General features: G+C 38.9%; 1 protein-coding gene across 2 annotated transcripts in view; it reads left to right on the top strand.

The window, feature by feature from the left end:
- LOC108304799 (collagen alpha-3(IV) chain) overlaps nt 1–24,197 on the top strand; it is a 147,110-nt gene extending 122,913 nt beyond the window's left edge. The window contains exons 35-52 of one of the 2 annotated variants that reach the window (XM_017529110.2): nt 654–752; nt 1,501–1,590; nt 1,929–2,068; nt 4,353–4,479; nt 5,604–5,684; nt 6,097–6,195; nt 6,398–6,445; nt 8,800–8,985; nt 9,888–10,018; nt 13,876–13,948; nt 14,674–14,745; nt 14,833–14,958; nt 15,797–15,895; nt 18,458–18,667; nt 19,627–19,804; nt 19,927–20,041; nt 21,454–21,626; nt 22,480–24,197. In XM_017529110.2, the coding sequence (XP_017384599.1) occupies nt 654–752; nt 1,501–1,590; nt 1,929–2,068; nt 4,353–4,479; nt 5,604–5,684; nt 6,097–6,195; nt 6,398–6,445; nt 8,800–8,985; nt 9,888–10,018; nt 13,876–13,948; nt 14,674–14,745; nt 14,833–14,958; nt 15,797–15,895; nt 18,458–18,667; nt 19,627–19,804; nt 19,927–20,041; nt 21,454–21,626; nt 22,480–22,564 (2,132 nt within the window). In that variant the 3' untranslated portion in view covers nt 22,565–24,197. The remainder of the gene's footprint in view (nt 1–653; nt 753–1,500; nt 1,591–1,928; nt 2,069–4,352; nt 4,480–5,603; nt 5,685–6,096; nt 6,196–6,397; nt 6,446–8,799; nt 8,986–9,887; nt 10,019–13,875; nt 13,949–14,673; nt 14,746–14,832; nt 14,959–15,796; nt 15,896–18,457; nt 18,668–19,626; nt 19,805–19,926; nt 20,042–21,453; nt 21,627–22,479) is intronic. The other variant, XM_017529111.2, reaches the window with a different exon arrangement.
- Nucleotides 24,198–25,898: the final 1,701 nt, after the last annotated feature.

Here is a 25,898-nt window from a genome sequence, read left to right as displayed (position 1 = left end):
AACCGTGCAGAACTGGATTCAAATCCAAGTGTTATTAACTGATTGACAGTGTAATTCTGGGTAAAGGCTTTGACTTACCTAATACTTAATAAATTATAATTTTAATACATAGATTGAGAATAGAATCAGCTAGATGCTTTGTCTTTACTATTAAAAAATGAAGAGATATTTAGGCTGCTAATTCTTAAAATGTTGTTTTAAAGAGTATATATTAAGATCATTGCTAGTGTTCATTGAGAAATAACTTTGCCAGGCACTGTGCTAATGCTTGACACATATTATTTCATTTAATCCTCTTCTTTAAAAGATAGAAGCCCAAATCTGCCCATGCTCTTAACATATCTGCTATGCTGTCCTACAATAATATGCCGTCAGTTTAAACCAGGATGTGGATGGGTATGACAAAATTTTAACCTGCATTTTTAATACCTGGTTTTTTGTTTTTTGGGTTTTTTTTTTTTTTNTTTTTTTTGAGATGGAGTCTCACTCTGTCACTCAGGGTGGAGTGCAGTAGCAAGATCTTGGCTCACTTCAACCTCTGCCCTCCAGGTTCAAGTGATCCTCCTGCCTCAGCCTCCTAAGTAGCTAGGATTACAGCCACCCACCACCATGCTTGGCTAATTTTTTTGTTAATAACTGGTTTTTAACTTTAGGATATGCAGGAAATATGGGTGAGAAAGGAAACAGAGGTGTTCCAGGGCTGCCAGGTTTAAAAGGCCTCCAAGGACTACCTGGACCACCAGGACCACCAGGTACAGCTGATTCTCAAACAGAAATAACACATTTTACACTTTCCTACGTCTAATGTAATAAAAGTTGTTTCTAGGCTTAATGGGTTTAAATATCAATTCTGTTCTGATAGTGTTCCAGCAGAAATTTGCTACTAAATTACTAACAAGGAGGTGTTTATAGTTGGTGTGTAGTTAACAAAATCATATTAACCTGCAAATAGTTCCATTTTGTCCTCAAAATTTTATTCTGAAATTGCTGTTATGTATTACAGATTATAATTTATCACCATATGTGATATCAGAGATGAAAATTAGAGAATGCCTTAGAAGTTTTCAGATTTGTATCTTTCTTTTTTAAAACAAATAGCTGAGTTTACAAAATAATTTTTAAATAACTAAAGTATCCCACCATTCCTATAACCACCTCAGTAACAAAATATATTACATGGGAATAACACTTCAGGATGCAGTTGGAAATATATTCCCATATGACTGCAGGAGCCCACTTTTTCCTGCTGGCGTTGGTCTTAGGATGATTTTAGTCTTTGAAAACCAGGCCTGCGGACAAGAATCTAACTTTCTTTAGTTTTACATGTTCTGGGTCCCCAGTTCCTTCCTTATTTGAAGGACAAAGGACAGCCAGACAAGTGCCTAAACCAGCTGGCCTGGCTGTTCTGGATTCATTCATTCATGCAAGCAACAAATCTTTATTAAACACATACTATGTCCAGGAAGTGTGCAGGGCAATAACTATTTATTTGTTCTCAAGGCCCCAGAGGAGATTTGGGCAGCATTGGGAATCCTGGAGAACCAGGACCACGTGGTGTGCCAGGGAGCATGGGGAACATGGGTATGCCAGGTAATGCATAAAGTCCTGTTATGAGCCCACAAGCTCATGATGGGTCAGGATTCCAGATTTTCTGTGTTATGCATTGTTTTGGTTTTCCACTTGGTAGAAAGCTTATATTTAAAAAAAACTAGATTTGCTATTAGACAAATATACTGTGTGCAACTAGAATATGGGAGAGAACAAAATAAATATTGATGTTATATAATAATCATCCATTGTAACTACATGATGTATTTGCAATTCTGAAAAAGCAATTCTTGGAAGAAAGCTTATATAAAGGTGAAAAGTAGAAAACTTCAAGATCCTCATGTTTATCTATTTTACCTGATTTTTCTCCCTAATTTCAGGTTCTAAAGGGAAAAGGGGAACTTTGGGATTCCCAGGTCGAGCTGGAAGACCAGGCCTCCCAGGTATTCACGGACTCCAGGGAGATAAGGGAGAGCCAGGTTATTCAGAAGGTACAAGACCAGGACCACCAGGACCAACGGTATGCAGGCCAATGAAATATTTACATTTTGGTGGTGGAATGCGCTCCTTGAAAAATATCAACAAGTATCCAGGTTCAATGTGGGCAGAGAAAATTGAAACTATTGCTATATTCTCAGACAGTTATTTGGATTTTTAAAATCCTATACCCACAGCTGAGGATGCTTGTCTGTCACAGAGCTGTCAACTTCTGAAAGTCTCTTTCAGTCACTAAGGAATTTCTCACACTGTCCCTGCAATTTAGGTGTGCTGCCAGAAGAGGACAGTGATTACAGGCCCATGCAATCACATGGGACAGTGGGTTTTTTCTTGTGATACAAAGTGGCCCATTTCTGCTGTACCCATCTCACACAGACTTAGAAAAATAAATTTCCAAACCTTCTAATAAAAAACACTTGTCAGCCAGGCGTGGTGGCTCACGCCTGTAATCCCAACACTTTGGGAGGCCAAAGTGGGCAGATCACAAGGTCAAGAGACTGAGACCATCCTGGCCAACATGGTGAAACCCCATCTCGCTACTAAAAGTACAAAAATTAGCTGGGCTTGGTGGTATGTGCCTGTAGTCCCAGCTACTCAGGAGGCTGAGGCAGAATCACCTGAACCTGGGAAATGGAGGTTGCAGTAAGCCAAGATTGTGCCACTGCACTCCAGCCTGGTGACAGAGCAAGTTTCTGTCTAAAAAATAAAAAAACAAAATTTTTTAAAATACTTGTCTTACTAAGACATAACAAAATATACAAAATAACTTTACATCATCATTAGAAAGCAAACAAAATCCTAAGATACATACATTTAACTTTCTTGTTTTAGAACTTTTTCTGTGTAATGGGATAGAAATACTTAATCTTGCTTCAATATTTTCAGTGTTTGTGCTCTGTCAAATTGAGGTTGGATGTTAAAGCCCTTACTACTGTGTTATGTGAAGCAGCAATCAAATGTTTCAATAAGACTTGGCTGCTTTCTTAGGTTCATTCCCTCCGAAATTTTCTGAGTACAGCTTTCACACTAAAAGCCAGAGAGAGACCACTAGAAATGATAACACAAGTTCCTATAAGCAGAGGTTACTAACATGGGATTCCATGGACTCCTGGAAAAATCTATGGGATCCCAAGAAGCCCAGCAACCTCTTGAAATTAAATGCAAATGTTTGAAAATATTTTTGTAGGGAAGAGTCTATTTTTCAGATTTAGATTTTTAGATTTTCAACAGTATATGACTCTAACATATAAAAATTATTACTTAGGGAACCTCTCCCTCTTTTTTGAGACAATAAAATATCACCTTTCCTAAAGTTTTCCACCAGCCATACATAGTCTCCAGTAGTGGTTGCTAAAACAAGAAAAAATTTAGACACCATGCAGACCAAAGAAAGCAACTGTTTATTACTTGGAGCACAGACAAATGTCTTTGTTCTTTACGTGTAGATTAAGTCCTCAGAAAACCAGAGATTGCTTCCACTGAGATACCTGCTCAGTGAGAAATCCTATTTGACTTCACATTCGATTAATTAATAGTTTCATTTAAAGTTTTCACAGATAACCACCAGAATAAATTGTTAGAACTGTGCATTGAGCACAAAATGAGCTGGTTTAATCATAACACCAAATGAGAGTAACAGAGTGGTATATTTTAATTGGCTACCATAGAAATTTTGTAAATCTTTATCCAATCTATATGTTCTGGCTTGTCATAAGACTGAAGTAAAGATTTAATGAATATTAAATCATTGGAAGGTTTTTAAAACATGTGATTGACATATTTATCCGCATGTATAGTATTTGTAGGACACATCTTTATTTAGTCTATTTCTTTCTTACCCCCAGCTAGTCATCACAATTTGTAATTATGTATTTGTGTGATTATTTAATACCTATCTATCTCCTTACTGGTCTCTGAAGCCCTAAGAAGGCAGGGACTGTATAGGTCATAGATCTATATAGGTTACTGTTATATCCTGCTAAGAGCCAGCTTCCTGAGTATGCTACCAGTGCAGTCACAGAGGTCCTGTGCTAAGAAGGACCTCCATACTTGGTCTGGTGCGATGTGACTGCTGTCTTGAAATTCTCTTTAGAAAGTTTTAAGGGAAGCTGCATTTTCATTTTGCACTGGACCCCATAAACCATGTAGCTCTCTTATTCCCAGCACCTATCACAGTGCTGGCAGATAGCAAATACTAAATATGAATTGATGAATGAATGAAAGAATTCATGAATAAAGTTTATGCTGAATTCTAACCACATATCCTGCTTATATGAGAATTTTAAAGGTGTTTGGCTAAATTTAAGGGGGATCCAGGACTGCCAGGTGATATGGGAAAGAAAGGAGAAATGGGGCAACCTGGCCCACCTGGACATTCGGGGCCTGCTGGACCTGAGGGAGTCATTGGAAGTCCTGGAAGTCCTGGCCTTCCAGGTAAGGCTTGGGTTTACAATTCTAAAACCTGGAAGCAATACTCATAGTGTAGCCCTCCCGAAATCATTGTGGTCAACAGAAAGCTATTTATCCTTTTATGCTACAGTTGCTTTTATTCAACTTTGAATTTCAAATTCTAACACACTAAGAAACAGAGAATTCATTAAGAAGAGCCCAGTTTTACTAATCAGCCCATTTGGTGGACTGAAATATAAAAATAGGTTCCTATAAACACTTTTGAAGAACTGCCTCAACAAATTCAGCCTAAGGATTCAAAATGTTAGCCATTGTACAATCATGTTTATATTCATTTGTTCAGGCTTCCATAATGAATACCACAGATTAGGTGGCTTAAACTACAGACATTTATTTTCTCAGAGTTCCAGCAGCTCCAAGGCTGTGATCAAGATGTTGGCAGCGTTCATTTCTTCTGGGGCCCCTGTTCTTGGCTTTTGAATGGGTATCTTCTTCCGGAGTCTTCCAGGTGTCTTAATCTTCTCTTCTTATAAAGATACCACTCATATTAGGGCCCACCCTACTGACCTCATTTTGATTTAATTACCTCTTTACCAACCCTATCCCCAAATACAGAGTAATGTTCTGAAATACTGAAGGTTAGGACTGCAACATATAAATGTGGGGACAACACAGTTCAAACTACAACACTGTGTTCTGACTCTTTTTCAAGCACGTTTCTGAACTGAATTTTGGCTTTCTTGCTTATTAGCTTACAATTCAGGTTTAGGGTTTTGTTTTAGTAAAAATAACTGTGAAACTATTGGGTTGCAGATTCAGGTCTTACTTAAATACAATAAACTACCTGTTCAAATACAGAACGTTTCAGTAAAATTTGCATTTAACTCATAATTAAAATAAAGTTGCATATTGAGTGGTCCTTGTGGTTGGCGTACACACATCTTTGAAAGTGATTTGATGTATCTCTGCAGTGGTTCTCCAGGGAAACAGCAGCGTGGACAAAACCCTGGGGTGACCTTGCAACAGGAGAGCTTCCTTAAGGCCAGCACGAGCACAGCTGACTATAAAAGCAGACCGTTTCAGTCACTGTTGTAATCATTTATCCTTTGGTGCTCTTTTTTTTTTCCTTCCCCTCTCTTCATTTCTAGGAAAGCCAGGTCCGCATGGTGATTTGGGTTTTAAAGGAATCAAAGGCTTCCCGGGCCCTCCAGGAATCAAAGGCCCTCCAGGTTTCATTTTTGCACTTTCTCTCTTTCCTTTTCATGTGGGAGGCACATTTTCTCCTGAAGTTTTAATTTCTGTAAACCTACTACTCTATAGACGATAGCTCCTACTCAGTATCCAGAAAAAAATACCAAAAAATGGGGTTAGACATTTCTATTTATTTAATTCAAATTAAATTATATTTATTTAATTCAAATATTTGGCAATCTATTCCAAACTAATCATCTTCATGATAATAGTAATCTGTGTGTGGTTTTCCCTGGGAACATAGCTTCACATAGCTACAGTTCTGAAAAATAGCCCCTTTAACACAATTCGACACATCTCCCTGGTATTCCCATTAGGCCGTTGGCAATAAATAAATCCTTTTTCTGTATACCATAGTTTTGGGTTTGTTTTTTTTTTTTTTTTTTTCAGGTCTTCCAGGATTCCCAGGATCTCCTGGACCAATAGGTATAAGAGGTGACCAAGGACGTGATGGAATTCCTGGTCCAGCCGGAGAAAAGGGAGAAACAGGTACAACTTGCTCATTATCTTTGATCCACTAGTTTTATTTTGGATAGAATTATTAGTAACATTGTAATCCTTTGCTGCTCTAAAGATTTTTCTATGATAGAACTGATTAACATGTTTTTGGTTGTACTAATTAAACTTCTGTTATAGATGTATAATGTAATGAAACTGACCAAATATTAATATGCCAAGATTTCTCTTTCAGGTTTATTGGGGGCTCCTCCAGGCCCAAGAGGGAGCCCTGGTGCTCCAGGTAAGCAGTTCTTCTTCCCTGTCCTAATGTACACATTTTCAAGGAGAGAAAGCAGTTGAATGTGCTTGAAATATAAAGTAAGCTTAACCTAGGGAATTAAAGATGTTCCAATGGTAATATAGGACATTTATCATCTTGGTCTTCAATTTAAAATGTTTAATTATTACCATCACAACAAATGGAACTAATTAGAAACTGTTATTGAATTTTGGAATTCCCTAAGAAAGTCTTGAAAAGTAAAGAGGATTATTCTGTATACGCCTTGCTGTTGTTAGCATGGTTTAACGTACCACCTCCTAAAAGGTGAAGATGGAACTGATGGGTTCTCAGTGAGCATCTGTCCCTGCTGTTCTGAGACACAGGAGTAAACCGAATCCTTTCCTACCTGTTATCTTCGTAGGTCTGATTCCAACTCCCAGGTCCAGCTTGCCGTCCATGCTGTTGTTTATTAAAGTCTACCCAGAGAGTCTCTCAACATCTCAGACATGGCCGTTTACTGAACATGTCTTTCAAAGTATTTACAAGTGTTTTGTTTGACAGGCCACAAGTCTGGATTTCTCATGTCAGTGTTTTACAAGATAAGCAGCTTCTTTTAACTCTTTCTCATTTTCTAGTGAAAACTTCCAGCAGAAACATCAGATTGTTTGCACGTTACATTGACCTGTCGCAGCCACAGGTCCTATGAATGGGAGCATTTCATTAGCAAAGAGGCCTAGAACACTGAAGGCCCCTAGTTATTGATGCTCATGCAAACCAGCAAAGAGCAGCTCAACGCCAGTAAGAAACTCAGGTGGGCAGGAACCACCTCTTCACAGAACAGTTAAAGTGTAAAGGTACACAAGAGCTGTTCTCTCCCATTTGTTTCTTACTGGTTTGATCGTTCTTTTGGTTGAGCTCAGTCTTCTCCCATCTCTCAGACCTCTCCCTTCCCAACGAGCACAAAGGCTTTTCCTGTTCCACAGTGTAGTTTTAGAATCCTGATCAACAGGAGAGTTGCTCTCCATGCTCCCAGGCTAACTCAAGTTTAACCATTAGGAATGAGAACACTAGCTTTTCACTGGAAATAAAATTTGGTATAAAAATGGTCATACCTTTGGTTAAAAAGCCTTAAAAGTAACAAATGGCCTAATTATGTAAGTGAATGATTATGTACCTCAATCCCTCTACGGTAACTAAATATGGAGAAGAGTTCATTGAGACTTGGAAGGTATGAATCCTTTTAATTAGTTTATTCTCCCAAATCCTAAAAAGAAATCATATTGCAGAGCATGTAATCATTTTAATGAACGTGAAATATAAAATCCAAGACATCTTGGTGCTTCAGGTCGTTGCCATGTAAAAACAGTATTACAAAGCTTGGAGTCAACTGAAGTCATCTAAGCACTTTCTTTTAAAAGCATAAAGTACAGGTATTAAAAAGCTAAAGGATGTGAATAGACATAGGGCTAAATAGTCAATATTCATCAATCTTATTTTCGTCGTAAGTCTTCACTATATAATGGCTCCCAAGCCCTCCCCTGAGCTATTAGCCTCCCTCCCCTTCTCCCTCTCCTTCTCACATCTATCTTCTGTTTTCATGCCATTTACTACTTCTAGAATAACAAGAGACTGGAGAGAAAAGGGAGAGATTATTTTCAATTCATACAATATTTTTCATTCACAAATGTCAAAGCACAATTTCTTGTGCTTTGTGACCTTTAAGTTGTAACCTTTTTTTGGGGGGGGGAGGTGAGGGGGAGGCTTTAGTAAATCCAAACCTCCTGCCACTACTATTCCTATTATGGGGGATGAGTGGGGAGGTTAACTAAAGGACAGAATAAGGATTGCAATTTTGTTGCTCCTTTGTCTGGATTTAGCTGGATAATACTTCAAATGCACACATCAGTTCTATGCAGTTTAACTTCTTATGCTCTAATGGATTATCAGTGACTCAATAATGTCAACATGATTAAGTTCATCAGCTGATAATAACTGTGGCTCACATTTATATAACACTTTAGAGCTTATACCACGCTCTTCTGTCTGTGTGTTATCTCACTTGATCTGAGAGAAGTAGCTAGAATGGATATTACCTTCATTTTTAAAATAAGAAAATCAAAATTTGTAATAATAAGTAAATCTGAAGTGACTTTGCCAAGATCGAACAGCTAGTTGGAGACAGACTGAGCCTCAACTTAGTTTTTGTAGCTCTATATTGCATTTACCAGCAATATATTATAAAATACATTTTTTAGAAATATATATTCTGAACCTGAACACTTTTAAGCAAAGTACCTACATTATTAAAGATAGCCACGAACTCTAACTCAACCATATGGACATTAAAGAAACTTATCAAGCCTTCTTCTTTGCAGGAGCCAAAGGAGACAGAGGAGCCCCAGGTTTGCCTGGCCTCCCTGGCAGAAAAGGAGCCATGGGAGATGCCGGGCCTCGAGGGCCCACAGGCATCGAAGGATTCCCAGGGCCACCAGGTCTGCCGGGTGCAATCATCCCTAGCCAGAAAGGAAACCGCGGTCCGCCAGGCTCAAGAGGAAGCCCAGGTAGGTTTACTTTCAAATAGCATAAAAGAACAAAAATCATGTTTGACCTCAAAAGTTTTCAACCTCCTCCTTATGTTACCTCATTGCTGCTTCTTTCCCTGCGGTCATCTCCATTCTTCCTCTACCCATGGTTCCCACACCTAGCAGTTGTCAAGGCAGGGTGGCCTGTTTGAGAGATGCATAGTTAATAAATTAATGAGCCTGGCCGGATACAGTGGCTCATGCCTGTAATCCCAGCACTTTGGTAGGCCAGGGCAGGTGGATCACTTGAGGTCAGGAGTTCAAGACTAGCCTGGCCAACATGGTAAAACCCTATGTCTACTAAATATAGAAAAACTAGTGGGGCTTGGTGGTATATGCCGTAATCCCAGCTACTCGGGAGGCCGAGGTGGGAGAATCTCTTGGACCTGGGAGGCAGAGGCTGCAGTGCACTGAGATTGCACCATTACACTCCAGCCTGAGCAACAACAGAGCAAAACTCTGTCAAAAAAAAAAAAAAAAAAAAAAAAAAAAAAAAAAAAAAAAAAAAAAAAAAAAAAAAAAAAAAAAAAAAAAAAAACTAATTCATTAATTAATTAGCCTAAAAGACAGTGATGCATTCATTCAACTCTATTTGTTGAGCGTCTATGCTACATCAGGAGCTGGGCTAAGCTCTAGGGAAGCAGGCACATACCCTGCTCTAACAGACCCTCAGTGAAGAGAAGTAGATCTTGCCGGTGCCAGGTGCTTCACTGGCATCATCTCATCCTGTCTTTACCATAATCCCATCACATGCCCAAGGGGAAAGAATGTTTGTGGTAATGCTAAGTGAAGGGTTTACACTTCATTAGAAAGAATCACTGATAGATAGAAACTTCCAAGCTCCCTGGCTGGCAAGACTGACAGACTTTTCATAAATTCAGGTGAGCCCGGTCCCCCTGGACCTCCAGGGAGTCACGTAAAAGGCATAAAAGGAGACAAAGGGTCTATGGGCCACCCCGGCCCGAAAGGTCCACCTGGAACTGTAGGAGACATGGGACCACCAGGTCATCCGGTGAGTGTGGATAATTATTTTGACTCATTATTAATTCAATATCAACTTATTATAATTGTTCTTATATTACATTTATATTGTATATTGTCGATGTTGCTAACTGTATTAGTCCATTCTCATGCTCCTAATAAAGACATACCCAAGACTGGGTAATTTTATAAAGAAAGGAGGTTTAATTGACTCACAGTTCTACATGGCTGGGGAGGCCTCAAGAAGCTCATAACCACAGTAGAAGGCACCTCTTCACACCACAACAGGAGAGAGAATGAGTGCCGAGCGAAGAGGGAAGTCCCTGATAAAACCATCAGATCTCATGAGAACTTGCTCTCATGAGAACAGCATGGGGGAACCCACCCCCATGATTCAATCACCTCCACCTGGTCTCTCCCTGGACATGTGGGGATTATGGGAACTATAATTCAAGATGAGATTTGGGTGGTGACACAGCCAAATCATATCAATAATATTGACTTGCTGTTAGTACAAGAGTATTATTATTACTCTTATAAATTGATTGCCAGATCAGATGTGCCCAGGGGTAGCAAAAATTTACAATTTTTTTGATGCATCTGTGCAGTGTGCCTAAGGGAACAGAGTCCAGAAGGTTCAGAAAATCAAAAAATCTTCAGAGTTGGAGTGATTTGGCCTCTAAGAGGCCTCCAAATCTTTGGTCTGTATGGGACTCACCTCTACAGCATTTCAGACCCTTGCTTATTTAGACCCTGATCAAGTCCAGTGATGGGGTCTTCAGAAAGCAGCTAGGAGTTCAGAGTCAGCTCTAAGTGACATTGTCATTTTTCCTCTATTTATTTGCTTCTGAAGTTTTCTGCATTTCCCTGTAAATGTCTATTTATTTTCTGGCTCCCATCATGCTTGCCCGTATTTCTAAATAACTGCCGTTTCTTGCCAATTATTTTATTCCTGGATACTTGGTTCTTTCAAATTCAGTTTAACCATTTATCAGCCTTGCCTCTATACTGAATACACCCTAGTTTGTCAGTATCTCCCTAAAAAATATAGCCCTTGGAATGAATGCCCTCCAGAAGTAAAAACTCAATGCACCAGTGAGTGGCTAAAAGACAGAAGGGCCTACTCTCCGGAACATCACCATTTTAGGAATCTGACCTAAAATTTTACTTGGGCTGTCGGGCTGCCTTGCCTGTCTCCACATTGCACTTGTAATCGACTAAAGTCCATGGGCCTTTTACTTATGAATTGCTACTAAGTTTTCTCCATTATTTCTTGTCTAGCTTATTGTTGATGTTTATTTTGGACTTAAGTGTAGAACTTTTACATTTATCAATCTTAGACATCATCTTATTCATTTAGGCCTGTGTGCCCAGCTTTCAATCTCTCAATACACATTCTCTCTCTACACCACATCCGTCATCCCTGGCTTTCTCTTAGCAGCGTAATAAATAAGCTGACCACTCTGTTTACATCAAATCCTTGGAGACAGATGTTGAATAGATGAATGTGACTCAGGGATCATAACTGACTGTCTACTCTGTGCCAATGGATAGAAAAATAAAAAGATACATCCTTTGCCCTAGAGGAGCCCACAATAAAGTGAGGGTGACAGACACAGAGACAGGCCATTTTCACACCGTGGAGGAATGGCAGGGGACTGTGAGAACACAGAGGAAGGATATTTAATCCAGACTACAGGGGGAAGGCACTCAGAAAAGCTTCCTCCTTGAATAGACAATGCCTGGCCTGAGTCTTGAAAGATGCATAGGAGTTATCCAGGAAAACAAGAAAAGCAGGGGTATGGGTGGGGTAGAGGAAAGGAGCTTTCTGAGCAACATGACAATAGTAATGGGTGTGTGTGGCAAAAACACAACTATTACTGGAGCTGAGGTGGGAATGAGGACACCTTGGGAGAAGGCTGGAGGGCTAAGCAAGGGTCAGGTAATGGAGGTCTAGTTTTCTAGACTAAGAAGAGGGAGACATCATTTGCTGATCCAAGAAACACGTACAAAGCAGCTCTGTATGCCCAGAGTTCTCTCTCTACAAGCTAGAGTTAATCCTTTAATGAACGGCCTTTTGATGGGGCCATTTACCAACCTTTAAATCTATCCCTGTTACTCTATGCAGCAGCCATTTTGTCCACAAAAACATGGTAGAGAGATCTGTGCTTTGACGATTCATATATAAATACACAACATCTACAACATAACTCATTTTCTCCTCTACTAACCTCATCAGTGATGCATAATGAGGTTCTTTGCCATAGCTCATTGTTAGGGATCACTTTTAAGCTCTCTTGGTATTTGACTTCCAGAATCTACCTTTAAAAGTTTTCGGGTTTTCTTTTTTTTTGGAAAATGACATATTTGCCCATCTTCAGTCTGTAGGTGTCTCTCATGTTCTCCATGATTCTTTGAAAGCTGCCAATTTGATCCATGGTTATATCTAAAGACAATGGGATGTATAAAACTTGGTTTGGAAATACAGTCTGGTGATTTCATGGTCATTCATAGGCTTCTACACCTACAGTTGAAAGATAATTCTTGATGGATGTCTCAACTGACTTGGTCCCTTTAACAGCTTCCTCCTTGCATGGAACAGCTCCCTCCTGCTGCCAGGAAAAGCCCTGGCACCAGGCCCTTTTTCATAGTCACCTTAGCCTCAGGAGAACAGGCAGACATCAGAAGCCAGCAAGTCCTTGACCAGATGGTTCTGTTTTCTCTCTCTCCCTTTTTAACAACACTTTATTAAGCAATCGGATGTCTCCTTCTTTGGTCTTCTTGCTCCAAAGATAGCTGGTTCAAGGCCAGTTTTATTCTTGGCACTTTCATGACCCTGAAAGCCCATTATTCTCAGGTAATAGTATTATCTCAATTCATATGGACAGTATGAAAGTAGATTTGGCATATGCTTCAACAAATAGCTCTTTTCAGAAGCCCGGCTCCCTCCTCCCTCCTCCTATGGCTTTGCTTGAGCATCTCCTGGCTACAAAGCCAGTTAATGTGAGCCTCACAAGAAGGGAGTACCTCCTCCCCACTTAGATTATTGCATCTTTGTCAAATATGCCTGTCAAATACTCTCTCGACAACCCCTGTACACTCCCATCGCTGGATACCACTTCTCCTATGACTATGATCAAGAGTAATTTATGGCTCTGCTACTTAGTTAGAATGATGCTTGGGTGCCGTAATTCAACAACGGTTTTGTTGTCTTTACAACAATTACAAATACAGATTATAATTTTCATTGTGGGCCAGGCATGGTGGCTCACTATTATAATCCCAGCACTTTGGGAGACCAAGGTGGGCAGATAATTTGAGGTCAAGAGTTCGAGACCAGCTGAACCAATATGGCAAAACCCTGTCTCTATTCAAAATACAAAAATTAGCCAGGCGTCGTGGTGCATGCCTGCAATCGTATAATCCCAGCTCTTCAAGAGGCTGAGGCCTGAGAATTACTTGAATGTGGGAGGCAGGGATTGCAGCAAGCCAAAATCATGCCACTGCACTCCAGTTTGGGGGACAAAGTGAGACTCTGTCTCAAAAAAAAAAAAAAATCATTCTGGCAGCACTGGGTTGCTCTATTTAGGACACAGAATATCTAGCTGTATCCAATACTAAAACAACATACACTACCATTAGAAGGTATGTTTGCTCTTGGGCTTAAGGGAAGCTTTTATTTTACTTTTAAAATGATAGTCCTAAGTAAAGGTTCTAAGTGGCCAGAAGAGTTACAGCCTTGATTGAAAGATAAAAAGGATGTCTGCTAACTTCAGCTTATTCTCACCCAACATAATATTATACCCTATTAGCCTGTTTTAAAAACTGCTATGAATTTAGTGATTTTAAAAATTTGTTTTGGTTCTGCTCCCTTTATTTGAAATATAGGGAGCACCAGGTACTCCAGGTCTTCCAGGCCTCAGAGGTGATCCCGGATTTCAGGGGTTTCCGGGTGTGAAAGGTACTGTTTTTGTGCATTGTTCTTTATATGCAAATACAATAACCTCAATTCATATTTTGGGGCACACAGCGTTTGCTGAAGTACAGACAGCTGGGGGTAGTACAAAGAGGACCTCGATATGAATGAAGACGGAATGATCCACTACACTATTTAAGATTCTTTAAAATAAAGTATTTCTCCAAATCATAGCTCTTTGTAACCTTCTTTTTTCTGTGTAAAAGACTGTGATTAGAAGAGAAATCTTACCACTTTATTAGTTCATATCAAAGCAAATATTCTATAGTACTCAAGAGAATTCCTGACATAATTAACTCTAGGCTCTTAACAAAGCTAGAGTAATAAGCTGAGAAAGTAGACAACTATGACAACCAAGCAATATAATTCAGCAGATGGTAAAACAGGTTTCAATGTGACTTCGTATCTTACCTTAAATATCAAATTGGTTTCTGAACTCAAAAAGTGAACTCCTAGCAACATTTCCCCTTCAATGTTAAAATATAAGTTCTTCCTCACAAACTCATTAAGCATGACCTACTGGGTCCCAGTGACATGCCAAAACCCATGTGAACAAAATGAAATTGTAACCCTTGTGACAGAACCCACAGGACAGAGCCTCCAGGCACATGTCTAGCATTTACCCTTAGAGTCAATCATTATCAACCTGAAGAACTAGGAAACCCATTGGTCTAAGTGGAATCACATTGTTTTGTGGTGGTTGTTTCTAGGAGAAAAGGGTAATCCTGGATTTCTAGGATCCATTGGACCTCCAGGACCAATTGGGCCAAAAGGACCACCTGGTAAATAAATTTCCTTACTATTACTCTCAATGAAGAAAGGTAATGCATCCATGAAGCCATATCTTCTTCTTATGTTTATGTCAACAGGTATACGTGGAGACCCTGGCACCCTTCAGATTATCTCCCTTCCAGGAAGCCCAGGGCCACCTGGCTCACCTGGAGAACCAGGGATGCGAGGAGAACCTGGGCCACCAGGGCCACCTGGAAACCTAGGTGTGAGACTGGAAGCATTGACTTGGATCACTAGGAAGTGGTTGAACCAAAATACCTGTAAACTGCTTTGGAAACAGCTGATACAACTTCACAAAAAATGTTGAACATGATGGTAGTGGTTTTTACAATCGGCCTTAGGATTGAGCTTATTTTACCCTTGTCTAACAAATAAAAGACCTTGCAATCTATTGAAAGCTGTTGTACGTAGTATGACTTGAATGAATACACTTTAGGGCAGCATGTTTTTGTTTCTTATTTTTTATTAAGGTAAAGGTATTACGTCTATTTCCTATGACAACTGTCAGTCTTAAGGCTCTATTTCTAAATGATTGTATATACCTGAGTTCTGTGAATTGATACTTTTCTAACACTTTGTACAGCAAAGTATTAGAAAAAAAATATGATTTAGAAATCTTTTCAAAATACTGGTGTTTGGAAATTGAACTACATAAGAATAGCATATTGTAATAGGCTTCTCAATGAAATGATTATGCCTTAAGTTTGTCTGAATCACCAGGTAGATAAAGATATTACTTGTTAACTTGATCAATAACAGGGACATAGTGAATTCTAGAAGAACACAAATCAAAATTGTGGCACAATTTTAAACTGCTACATTTAGTATCCTCATAGTTCATTTTCAAGAGTCTTTTTTTCTGGAAAGTAGGGCTAACAAGTTAGGTGACTAATCATCCTAACTTCCCCATGACTGAGGATCTTCCCAGGATGCAGGATTTTCATTCCTGTAACTGAGAAAGTCCTGGGTTAATGGGATGGTTGGCCACATTACCCTTCATCCTATATGATAAAATGCAATGCAATGTTGGTTTTTGCCTAGGACCCTGTGGGCCAAGAGGTAAACCAGGCAAGGATGGAAAACCAGGAACTCCTGGACCAGTTGGAGAAAAAGGCAACAAAGGTTCTAAAGGAGAGCAAGGTAAACACCCAGCTTGTTTCTTCACTAAAGAAGTGCTATTTCAACATAAAGAGAAGTCTTGTTCAAGCAGGTGACTATACGAGTTAGGTCTTTGAGTTTCTGTTGTTCAGATCAGACCAAAGGCCAGGGATCAAATGTTCATTTGGAATATGAGAATCAATAATTATAGGAACACACTATTTTTCCTAACTCTTAGCTGGTTAGATGGGCTCCAAACTGATGCATAATTTAGCCTGAGGACAAATAGAACTAATAAATCCTATGGGTGTTCTTCTTTCAAAAAGGTCAATACCTGTTTTTAATAACTTGTAGGAATTGTTACTTAATAATTATTATTTACAGGAGTGGTACATAAGTATGTAGCTAGAAAAATATTACCTTGGTATGAGTAGAAGAGCAACTTAGTATCCTTTTTTAAAAAACCCATTTTTTAAAATGCCATTCTTCATGGTGGCAGGTGCCTGTAATCCCAGCTACTTGGGAGGCTGAGGCAGGAGAATCACTTGAACCCGGGAGGCGGAGGTTGCAGTGAGCCAAGATCACACCACTGCACTCCAACCTGGGTGACAGAGCGAGACTTGGTTTCAGAAAAAAAGCCATTCTTGAATGGAATTCAACAATTCATGTGTGTCCTAAAAAGGAAAAGGGGCCTCTTAAATATAGTGTTTTATTCTGAACATATGCTGTGTCAGTTTGATACCTGGATTAATATCTACCTTCTGCAAATGTTTCAAAGCACTCTTCTGGAAACTATCTTGATGTCCAAATCTTCTATTTTTAAGACTGCTGACTTTGTTAAAGTAAGAAAAATTCTAAATGTGATTTCTAAATTTACTGACATATATTATGCTCAGATCTACCATATTAAAATGATAAAGACTGTAAACTTAAATTTTTAAAAATTCAAATATGTTAATAATATTATAATATTAATTGCATAATTATATATGATTTAGTATTGTCATGGGTGCACAGTAAAGTGCTATTAATCATTCAACTTTCCTTTAATGACCAAGGCTTTAACGTCCTAAGAATGGAACAACAGCAAGAGCAAGGGTACTACAATACAAATTTTGTTGGGAATTAATTAAGAATTAGATAGTTCAATGCTGTGGAGGCCTCACAAGGATGATAAAGGGATCTAAGAGTCAAACTGCATTGGCATAAACTGACAGCCTTGGCCCCTTTCTTGGAGACACAGAAATGTCTTGGCTCTCACACATTTGCATAAAAGCTTACCTCCAGTTCCTGCCCTGCTCAGTTAATCACTTTCCAATTCCTGCACAGATGTCAGGAGGCATCATTTGTTTGGGGCCAATTATAGCCCCCTCTAAATGAGGGTCGGGGTTAGGAAAAGAGGAAAATGTGCATCCCCAATATATTAAAACCAAGGCAATTTGGATTTTTCAAGTAAGACATCAGACTAGAGAATTTGGATGTGGCCTATTTTTAATTTAAAGAAACAGCTCCAGGTCCCTAGAGGAGACAAGAGTGGGCAGAATTCAGAGAAAATTGAAAAAAATATATAAATAATATTGGGGCTTTTGCAAATGTTTGTAAAAAGTCCTGACTTCTGAGTCAGGACTAAACTGTGACACTGCCTGACTCCCAAGGGCATGGATGTTTGTGGGCAACAATAATATTTCCTGTGATGGTGTAGGTCCAAAGTCTAACCATCTCTGCTTCCTTAGGACCCTAAAGAACCATGGCCCAAGTCTGGCTGGGGAGGGTGTCAGGGTGCAGTGGCAGCACAAATGGATGGGGGTTAAGAAGAGTACCATAAATAATGCTGTTTGATGAAAGAAAGGAGAAGGAAGTTCAAGAAGAATGGAAGAGAGGATAGCTCACTGGTCCTCATTTAGAATGTCACAAGTGTGGATTAGACTTCTCCAACTCCATACTCCAAAGTATAGAAAGTTCTTCTCCACAGAGAGAAAAAAGTACAGAAACCATTTACTTTGTTTTTAACTCATACAAATAAAAGAAACTAACCCTTATTACAGTTAAAAAAAAAAAAAAGTCTTCTCTTCTTACTTGCCTTACAAATTGATCAAAACTTTCTTGAAGTTTGAACCTTTAAAAAGAACTTTCAATATTTTCTGCAATTGTTTGTTGGAGAAATGATTTGTGAATTCATCAAAACCATAATTTTTTAATTATCTACTTGAATAGACTTGAAATTGCAGATATTTTATTTTTTCCCCATCACACTGTAGGAGGATTCATTCATTTATTCATAAAAAACACACATAAGACCTACCACTGTGCCAGGCCTCACAGAGGAATTGAAAGATAAAGACCTCAAAAAACTCATCAGATACACACAAAGATTGATAAGAAGAGGCACTGTGTGATAAACTGCTTAACATTTAATAATAGAGTTTGACCATTTTTATAAGCCACTCTAGGATTTCTTTCAATATTTGGGGTTCAACAGATACACACACACACACATACACACACACACACACACACACACGTGCGCACGCGTATTTAAATCAGTACTTTGAAAAAACAGGTTTAAGATTTTGTGTTGCAATATTTAGAATGTGTTTTTTGAAGGACCACCTGGATCAGACGGATTACCCGGTTTGAAGGGAAAACCTGGAGACATTGGATCACCTGCAACCTGGACGACGAGAGGCTTTGTCTTCACCCGACACAGTCAAACCACAGCAATTCCTTCATGTCCAGAAGGGACAGTGCCACTCTACAGTGGGTTTTCTTTTCTTTATGTACAAGGAAATCAACGAGCCCACGGACAAGACCTTGGTAATGCCCCAGTCCTAGTTGCCAGTTGTGTTGTTCCACATGCAGACTGCAAATCTTTATAGCCTAGGATGCTTCCCTCTGAAGTTAAGTGTAAACAACCTTGACTATCTCCTGGCACATTTTAAAGAGAGCAAATAAAACAACACTGGCCTAATTTTCATTCTGTAATGTAAAATGCTGGAAGCAGCATAGCTTGGGAATGCTAACCTAGCTCCTCCCATTCAACGCAAATAATTTGTCTCTAAAACCCCCAAACCACCTGTCTGTGTTTATCTTTTTGGTGTTTTTCCTTTTTTTTTGAGACAGGGTCTTACTTTCGTCACCCCGGCTGGAGTGCAGTGGTGCAATCACTGCTCACTAAAGCCTCAACGGGCTCAAGAAATCCTCCCACTTCAGCTTCCCGAGTAGCTAGGACTACAGGCACACACCACTACACCCAGCTAACTTTCTTGATTTTCAGTAGAGACGAAGTCTGGCTGTGTTGCCAAGGCTTGTCTTGAACTCTTGAACTCAAGCAGTTCTCCCTCCTCAGCCTCCCAAAGTGCTGAGATTACAAGCGTGAGCCACCATGCCCAGCCCACCCATCTGCCCTTTAACCTCACAAATAACATCTTTTCTAAACCTTTATCTGGTTATTAGCTATTATGTACATATGAATAAGTGGAAATACTTTGAAGCAAAAACACTGTCCCAACTGACCTATGCTAGCCCCCAAGTTCTAGATCAATTAGAAAGGGCCACAGGAAATATCAAAGGTGGGAGAAAGAGGATTTGTTTGCCTATCGGATCTTTGATTTCTATCAGTATGAAAACTTTTCAATACTTTGCAGATAACTCTTTTGTGTTGTCTTTGTCTGGTCTTTGCTGCAGGTTATGTTTTAATTAGCTTCTCTCTAGTAATGATGACAAAAATGACTTTAACTTACTGAAAGTGATACTCAAGTCTGATGTTTCATTAGGAACTCTTGGCAGCTGCCTGCAGCGATTTACCACAATGCCATTCTTATTCTGCAATATCAATGATGTATGTAATTTCGCCTCTCGAAATGATTATTCATACTGGCTGTCAACACCAGCTCTGATGCCAATGAACATGGCTCCCATTACTGGCAGGGCCCTTGAGCCTTATATAAGCAGGTAAAAATCCAATCCCTTAGTTTTACAATGGGACCAAGTGAATCACTTCCCTTGGAATGTAAGGCGGCACATCGCAGTGCAGAAAGTGGCAATGCCGCCAGAGTCTTTGTTTCATATTACAGATGCACTGTCTGTGAAGGTCCTGCGATCGCCATAGCTGTTCACAGTCAAACCACTGACATTCCTCCATGTCCTCATGGCTGGATTTCTCTCTGGAAAGGATTTTCTTTCATCATGGTGAGGAGAAAAGGAACAGGAGGTTTACAGTAAAGACTAACTGTAGAATTTTACACTGTGCTTGGTCACATGTGGTTCCCAGGGTCATGCTGCCTGGTAGCAGTATGTGCAACATGTTGAATAGACATTTTCTTGAAAATCTACAAATACAGTTGTTTTTTTTTTAATTTTGGTAAATAATGGAGTATTTAAAAAGATCTCTCAGGAAAAGATTACCTACAAATTCTATTATGGCATTCAGGTGAATAGTAGCTGCCATTTATTGATAATGGAATGCCTCTTTTTAAATAATTTTTATTTTTTGAGACAGAGTCTCGCTCTGTCACCCCGGCTGGAGTGCAGTGGCTTGATCTTGGCTCACTGCAACCTCCGCCTCCCAGGTTCAACTGATTCTCCTGCCTTAGCCTGACGAGTAGCTGGAATTACAGGCATGCGCTACCACACTGGCCTAATTTTTGTACTTTTTATTTATTTTTATTTTTTAGTAGAGACAGGGTTTCACCATATTGGCCAGGCTCATTTCAAACTCCTGACCTCCAGTGATCTGCCCACCTCAGCCTCCCAAAGTGATGGAATTGCAGGCGTTGAGTTACTGCACTCAGCCTGGAATATCTATTTTTTATGTGATAGCAGCTCTATATACATTCTCTGTAATTTTTATCAAAATGCTGAAATTTCTATCAACTACAGTTTTACAAACAAGAATGAGGCAATTTCCCCAAGGTCTTACAACTATTTACTGGAAAAGGCAGGATTTGAACTCAGGTCTGTGTGCTCCAAAATCTTTGTGCTCCTTTGACATTCATATGGAGAGAAAAGTAAAGAAAAACAGCCTTTTAAAGAAAAAGCTTTCAGATGTAAATGCTAGTGAAGAAGTTTATGGACTGGCCATATGTGACTGTGATGATTGTCATAACTGCACACAGGTAGTTATTTCTTTTTCCTTTTTTTCTTGAGACAGAATCTCCCTCTGTCACCCAGGCTGGAGTGCAGTGGCACCATCTTGGCTCACTGCAATCTCCACCTACTGGCTCACTGCAATTTCTGCCTCCTGGGTTCAAGCGATTCTCCTGCCTCAGCCTCCTGAGTAGCTTGGACTACAGGCACATGCCACCACGCCAGCTAATTTTTGTATTTTAACACAGACGTGGTTTCACCATGTAGGCCAGGCTGGCCTCAAACTCCTGACCTCAAGTGATCTGCCCACCTAGGCCTCCCAAAGAGCTGGCATTACAGGCATGAGCCACCGTGCCTGGCCACATAGGTGGTTATTTCTAATCTGTAGCATTGCTTACGATCATTATTCCCCTTCTTTACTCACAGTCACCCACTCATTAAAAAAAAAAGTACAGAATTGAAAATGTGAACCCCAATGGACAGAGTGTTTATTCAGATTTTTTAAATTGTGGTAGTTCACAAGTGCAGGTTCTGAGGGCGCTGGGCAAGCACTGGCCTCCCCTGGCTCCTGCCTGGAAGAATTCCGAGCCAGCCCATTTCTCGAATGTCATGGAAGAGGAACATGCAACTACTATTCAAATTCCTACAGTTTCTGGCTGGCTTCATTAAACCCAGAAAGAATGTTCAGGTAACTATTCACCATCAAGTTTAATCTGATGACATGATTGCAGAACTATTCAAAGGTTGCCTGTGTTCTTGTGTCAATGAGTAGCCATGATCTTGTACAACTGTGCCAATAAAGACAAAATATGTGTTTGTCATCACTAAACACATTTAACATTTGTGTGTAAATTTATAGTAAATTACTTGATATAACCACTAAATGATCTTCTCATCTGAATTTACTGTATTGAAAGACTTGTGAATAATGTGGATTATTTAAAGGGTGGGAGTAATTTTTATTACAAAAAAGATTATATGTTAATTTTCATCAAGGCCTATGTTTCTTTAGTGCTGCTGAATATGACTAAAATTATAAAATACTGCCATATATACCTTTTTAGAAATATACTTCTTCCATAAAGAGAAATAGTCCTATAACAAATTTCTTTCTTTCTTTTTTTTTTTTTTTTTTTTTTTTTTTTTTTGAGATGGAGTCTTGCTCTGTCACCCAGGCCAGAGTGCAGTGGCACAATCTTCACATACTTCAACCTCCACTTCCCAGGTTTAATTGATTCTCCTGCCTCAGCTTCCCAAGTAGCTGGGATTACAGGCATGTGCCATGATACCCGGCTCATTTTTGTATTTTTAGTAGATATGGGGTTTCACCATGTTGGCCAGGCCGGTCTCGAACTCCTGACCTCAAGTGATCCTCCCACCTCAGCCTCCCAAAGTGCTGGGATTACAGGCGTGAGCCACCACACCCAGCCCTGTAATAAATTTCAAAATGGTGACAATATTCATTAATAAAACTCAAACTCAGCAAGTATTCGCTTTTATGCATAAATCAATGAGATTTCTTTGGTTTGTTTTTATTTCAGAAAGCCTATTCCATCAACTGTGAAAGCTGGAGAATTAGAAAAAATAATAAGTCGCTGTCAGGTGTGCATGAAGAAAAGACAATGAAGCTAAAAAAGACAACAGAACTGCTATTTTTCATCCTTAAGATGGAAGTAATGACAGAGCATGCTTTTATTTAGTATTTTTCTTTACCCAAACAATATTGTTCCATGGTCATTTAGTAAGAAGTTTCAGTTTGTTTCCTCACAGAACAAAGCAGTTCTTCCAAGTCAGTTCTGTGATCTGGGTCTCTAAATCTGTGCTGTGTCAAAGTTCCCTGTGGCAAGGCAGGAACTATTCACAAAATATCACCAAAAACCTATTCCACTTGTATCCAAGGCACTGTCACTATGGTGACTGTATGAAGTTTGAATGCTACAAGTTATGAAATATTTGGTCCACTGGATTCCTACATTTGTCCTCTTCTCTTCCTGTCTTTAAGACTCAGGGAGGCTAAATCAGTGTTTGATTGCCCTGCCACCCCTTCCTGAAACTTCAGACCTTGGGTAGGGGGAGAGAAGGAGGGATATAGTATCCTGGAGCATCGGGTATACCATGCTTTCAGACCTGCTGAGCACCGTAAGGCCTGATGGGACATGGAGTTGAACTGAGGTTCATGGATTTTCCAGGACTGTTTCAAACATACCCATAGCGAAGGGCAAAAGGGGGATTCCCTGATGGGATCATAAAACCCTTGGAAATACTGTATGGTTTGTTTTGTTTTTAAAGATTTTTTGCATGTTCGTTTATTGAATTCATTTCACTGCAGCACTAGAGTCTGCTTATATTCAAAGCATATGGTATTTTCCCCCTTAGTGAATTAGCTTTCAAAGGATATTATTATGTACATACTATGAAATATGTATAACTTTAACTTCTCTTTTACCAGCATACCCATAGAAATAACAAGATACTATTTATGAAATGTGCACTTTATCCCCATCCCATAAATGTTGGTACTTACCTTACATAATGGAGCAGTTCAATAATCCATTGAAAGAACTTAAGGCATTTGTTGGTTTATCAGACTCAGAATCTATTTTTTCGTTGCTCTGAATATGTCATCATTGTAGGTTTTACAGATTCATTCCTTTGTTACTTCTCTAATTCTTCCTTTGTTAAAAAAAAAAAAAAAAAGCAACACTTTTTGTTATATATTACAAAGCATATTGAAAGAATCCACTGTTTAAAAATCTTAATGTATCAAACTGTATAAATTGGCAGCTGTGTGTCTTAAAACTTGCTTTTCAATATGTTGATACATTCCCAAGGTTACTTAATTCAACTTAACAATTATGTTATTCAGCACCAAGCATGTCCCAGACACTGTGCTAACCTACAGAGATGATAAGAGAAAACAGAAACTTGTTTCTGATCTAATATACCAGAAAAAGTGACTCATTGCTATTCTAAGAATCTCACATATACAGGTAGCTTCCCTCCCCTCTTGTTTTTTCTTCCTTTTCACTAATTTTCTACTTCATCATGATAATTTAGCAGGCCCAAGTAAAGGTTAAAAATAAGGTCTATGCTTAGGGAAAACCCAAAACTTCTAGTTTATCTTTAAAAAAGCTAAGAGAAGATAAGGTCTGAATAATTGTAAGAAAACAAGGATCTACAAACATTAAACTAGTGTTATACTTGACAATAACACTATTTGATGAGTCTTAGAGTCCAGACATCAAGAGACAAAGCTTTGAAGATGCTTCTTGATCGACCTAGGTGGAGTTGGTGGTGCCAATATTTAAATTCAGGCTACTGCTTCAATCTCAATTGCTCTGTAAGTGAAAGTGTGGCCCAGAAGACAGTACAGACTATGGCCATGGTTCACATGGTTTATATCCTTCACTGCTCACGTGACTGCTGTCAGGCCATTTTTACATGTAAACTAAGAGATGCAGCATTTCACTTAGATTCACTTAACAAATAAATTTTTCTGCTTTAAAAATGTCTTATTGTTCCAAGCATACTATGGCGGCATATAGAGCTCGCTAATCTCTACAAACCCTCCGCAGGCCAGTAGTTCTCAAAGTGTGGCCCCTGGAAGAGCAGCATCAGCATCATCTGGGAACTTGTCACAGATGCAGATTCTAGCAACCACTCCAAACCTACAGAATCAGAAGCTCTTGGGGGAGAGCCTGAAAAATCTGTGTTTTACCAAGCCTGCCACATGATTCTGATGTACTCTAAATACAGAGAAAGACTGTTCTAGACAAATACCCATGCAACAACTCCACAGGCAGTTACCCGATATGGCTGGCTACAACTGCTCTATCCACGTCTCTTTTTAAAGTTCATACTCACAGGTGACTCGAGGGTCATCTACTTTTACTCATAAGTAAAAGCCTTAGACTGGTGCTAATGTCAAACCACTGGCCTCCACTCAGGCCTCCAATCTTCTCATGCCCTCTTATCAGTATTTAACTTCTGAGGAAGACAAGTGTTGCTAAAACCTGAAATTCCAATGAAGCCATACGAACTGCTGTTCAGTCATACTTCTAAGACTTTACTGAGAAGAACTTCAGCACTAAATTATAGCTCAGGTGCATTATTGTCCAGAAACTATGAGAGGATTATACAATTAGGAAGATTTAATATTACAGATAAAAGTAAACTGTTCCTTTAAAATTGGGGCTTCAACTTTGGAATTCCAGTGTGTTAAAATAACATTTCTCAGAGGTCTTTCGGCAAGATAAACATTATTAAGTAACTTATTTATAAAAGTATTAAAACAATGCTTACATTTGAATTTGATGGCTAACTTACAAAGACTTTTCTGTGTATCAAATGTAACTTACTGCTACTAAACTTAATTTAATATTTACTCTATAACCAAATGAAATATATTTAAAATATATTGAATATTTTATATTGTTATATCCTGACAAGATTATAATATTTTAATATACTAATATTTCTGTAATTATATCTATTATTTTATTGTATTGCCTAAGAATAAAAAATTTTTAAATTGAAACTGGTCCTCTTTTTTCAAAATGAAAATCAATTTTTTTTAGGATTGTAAGAACAATGAATGTTCACTGTAAAAAACCAGACAATATGGCAAATACAAAGACGACTATGGCCATGATCTAATCCTCACCCCCATCCAAGATAAGTGATAAATCTATTTTTAAACAAAAATGACATAAAAGGATGCTATTTTATCACCAGGTTTTTAAAAACTTAATACATAGTGGATAAATTTTCACACCAACAGATAATAATTAATCATCCTTTGCACCACAGTTCATTGTATGGGCTTGTAACCTAAGGCAATGAATCCCCAATGACAGACATTTAATTTAGTTATATTATAGACATATTATACCTATGTCACCACAGGTTTGTCCAATCATTTCTTTAGGATAAATTTCTGGAAGGAACACTATAGAGTCAA

The sequence above is a fragment of the Cebus imitator genome, unplaced genomic scaffold (genome assembly GCF_001604975.1).
Source record: "Cebus imitator isolate Cc_AM_T3 unplaced genomic scaffold, Cebus_imitator-1.0 Scaffold57, whole genome shotgun sequence".
Classification (NCBI taxonomy): domain Eukaryota; kingdom Metazoa; phylum Chordata; class Mammalia; order Primates; family Cebidae; genus Cebus; species Cebus imitator.
This window is presented reverse-complemented; position numbering and strand designations above follow the sequence as displayed.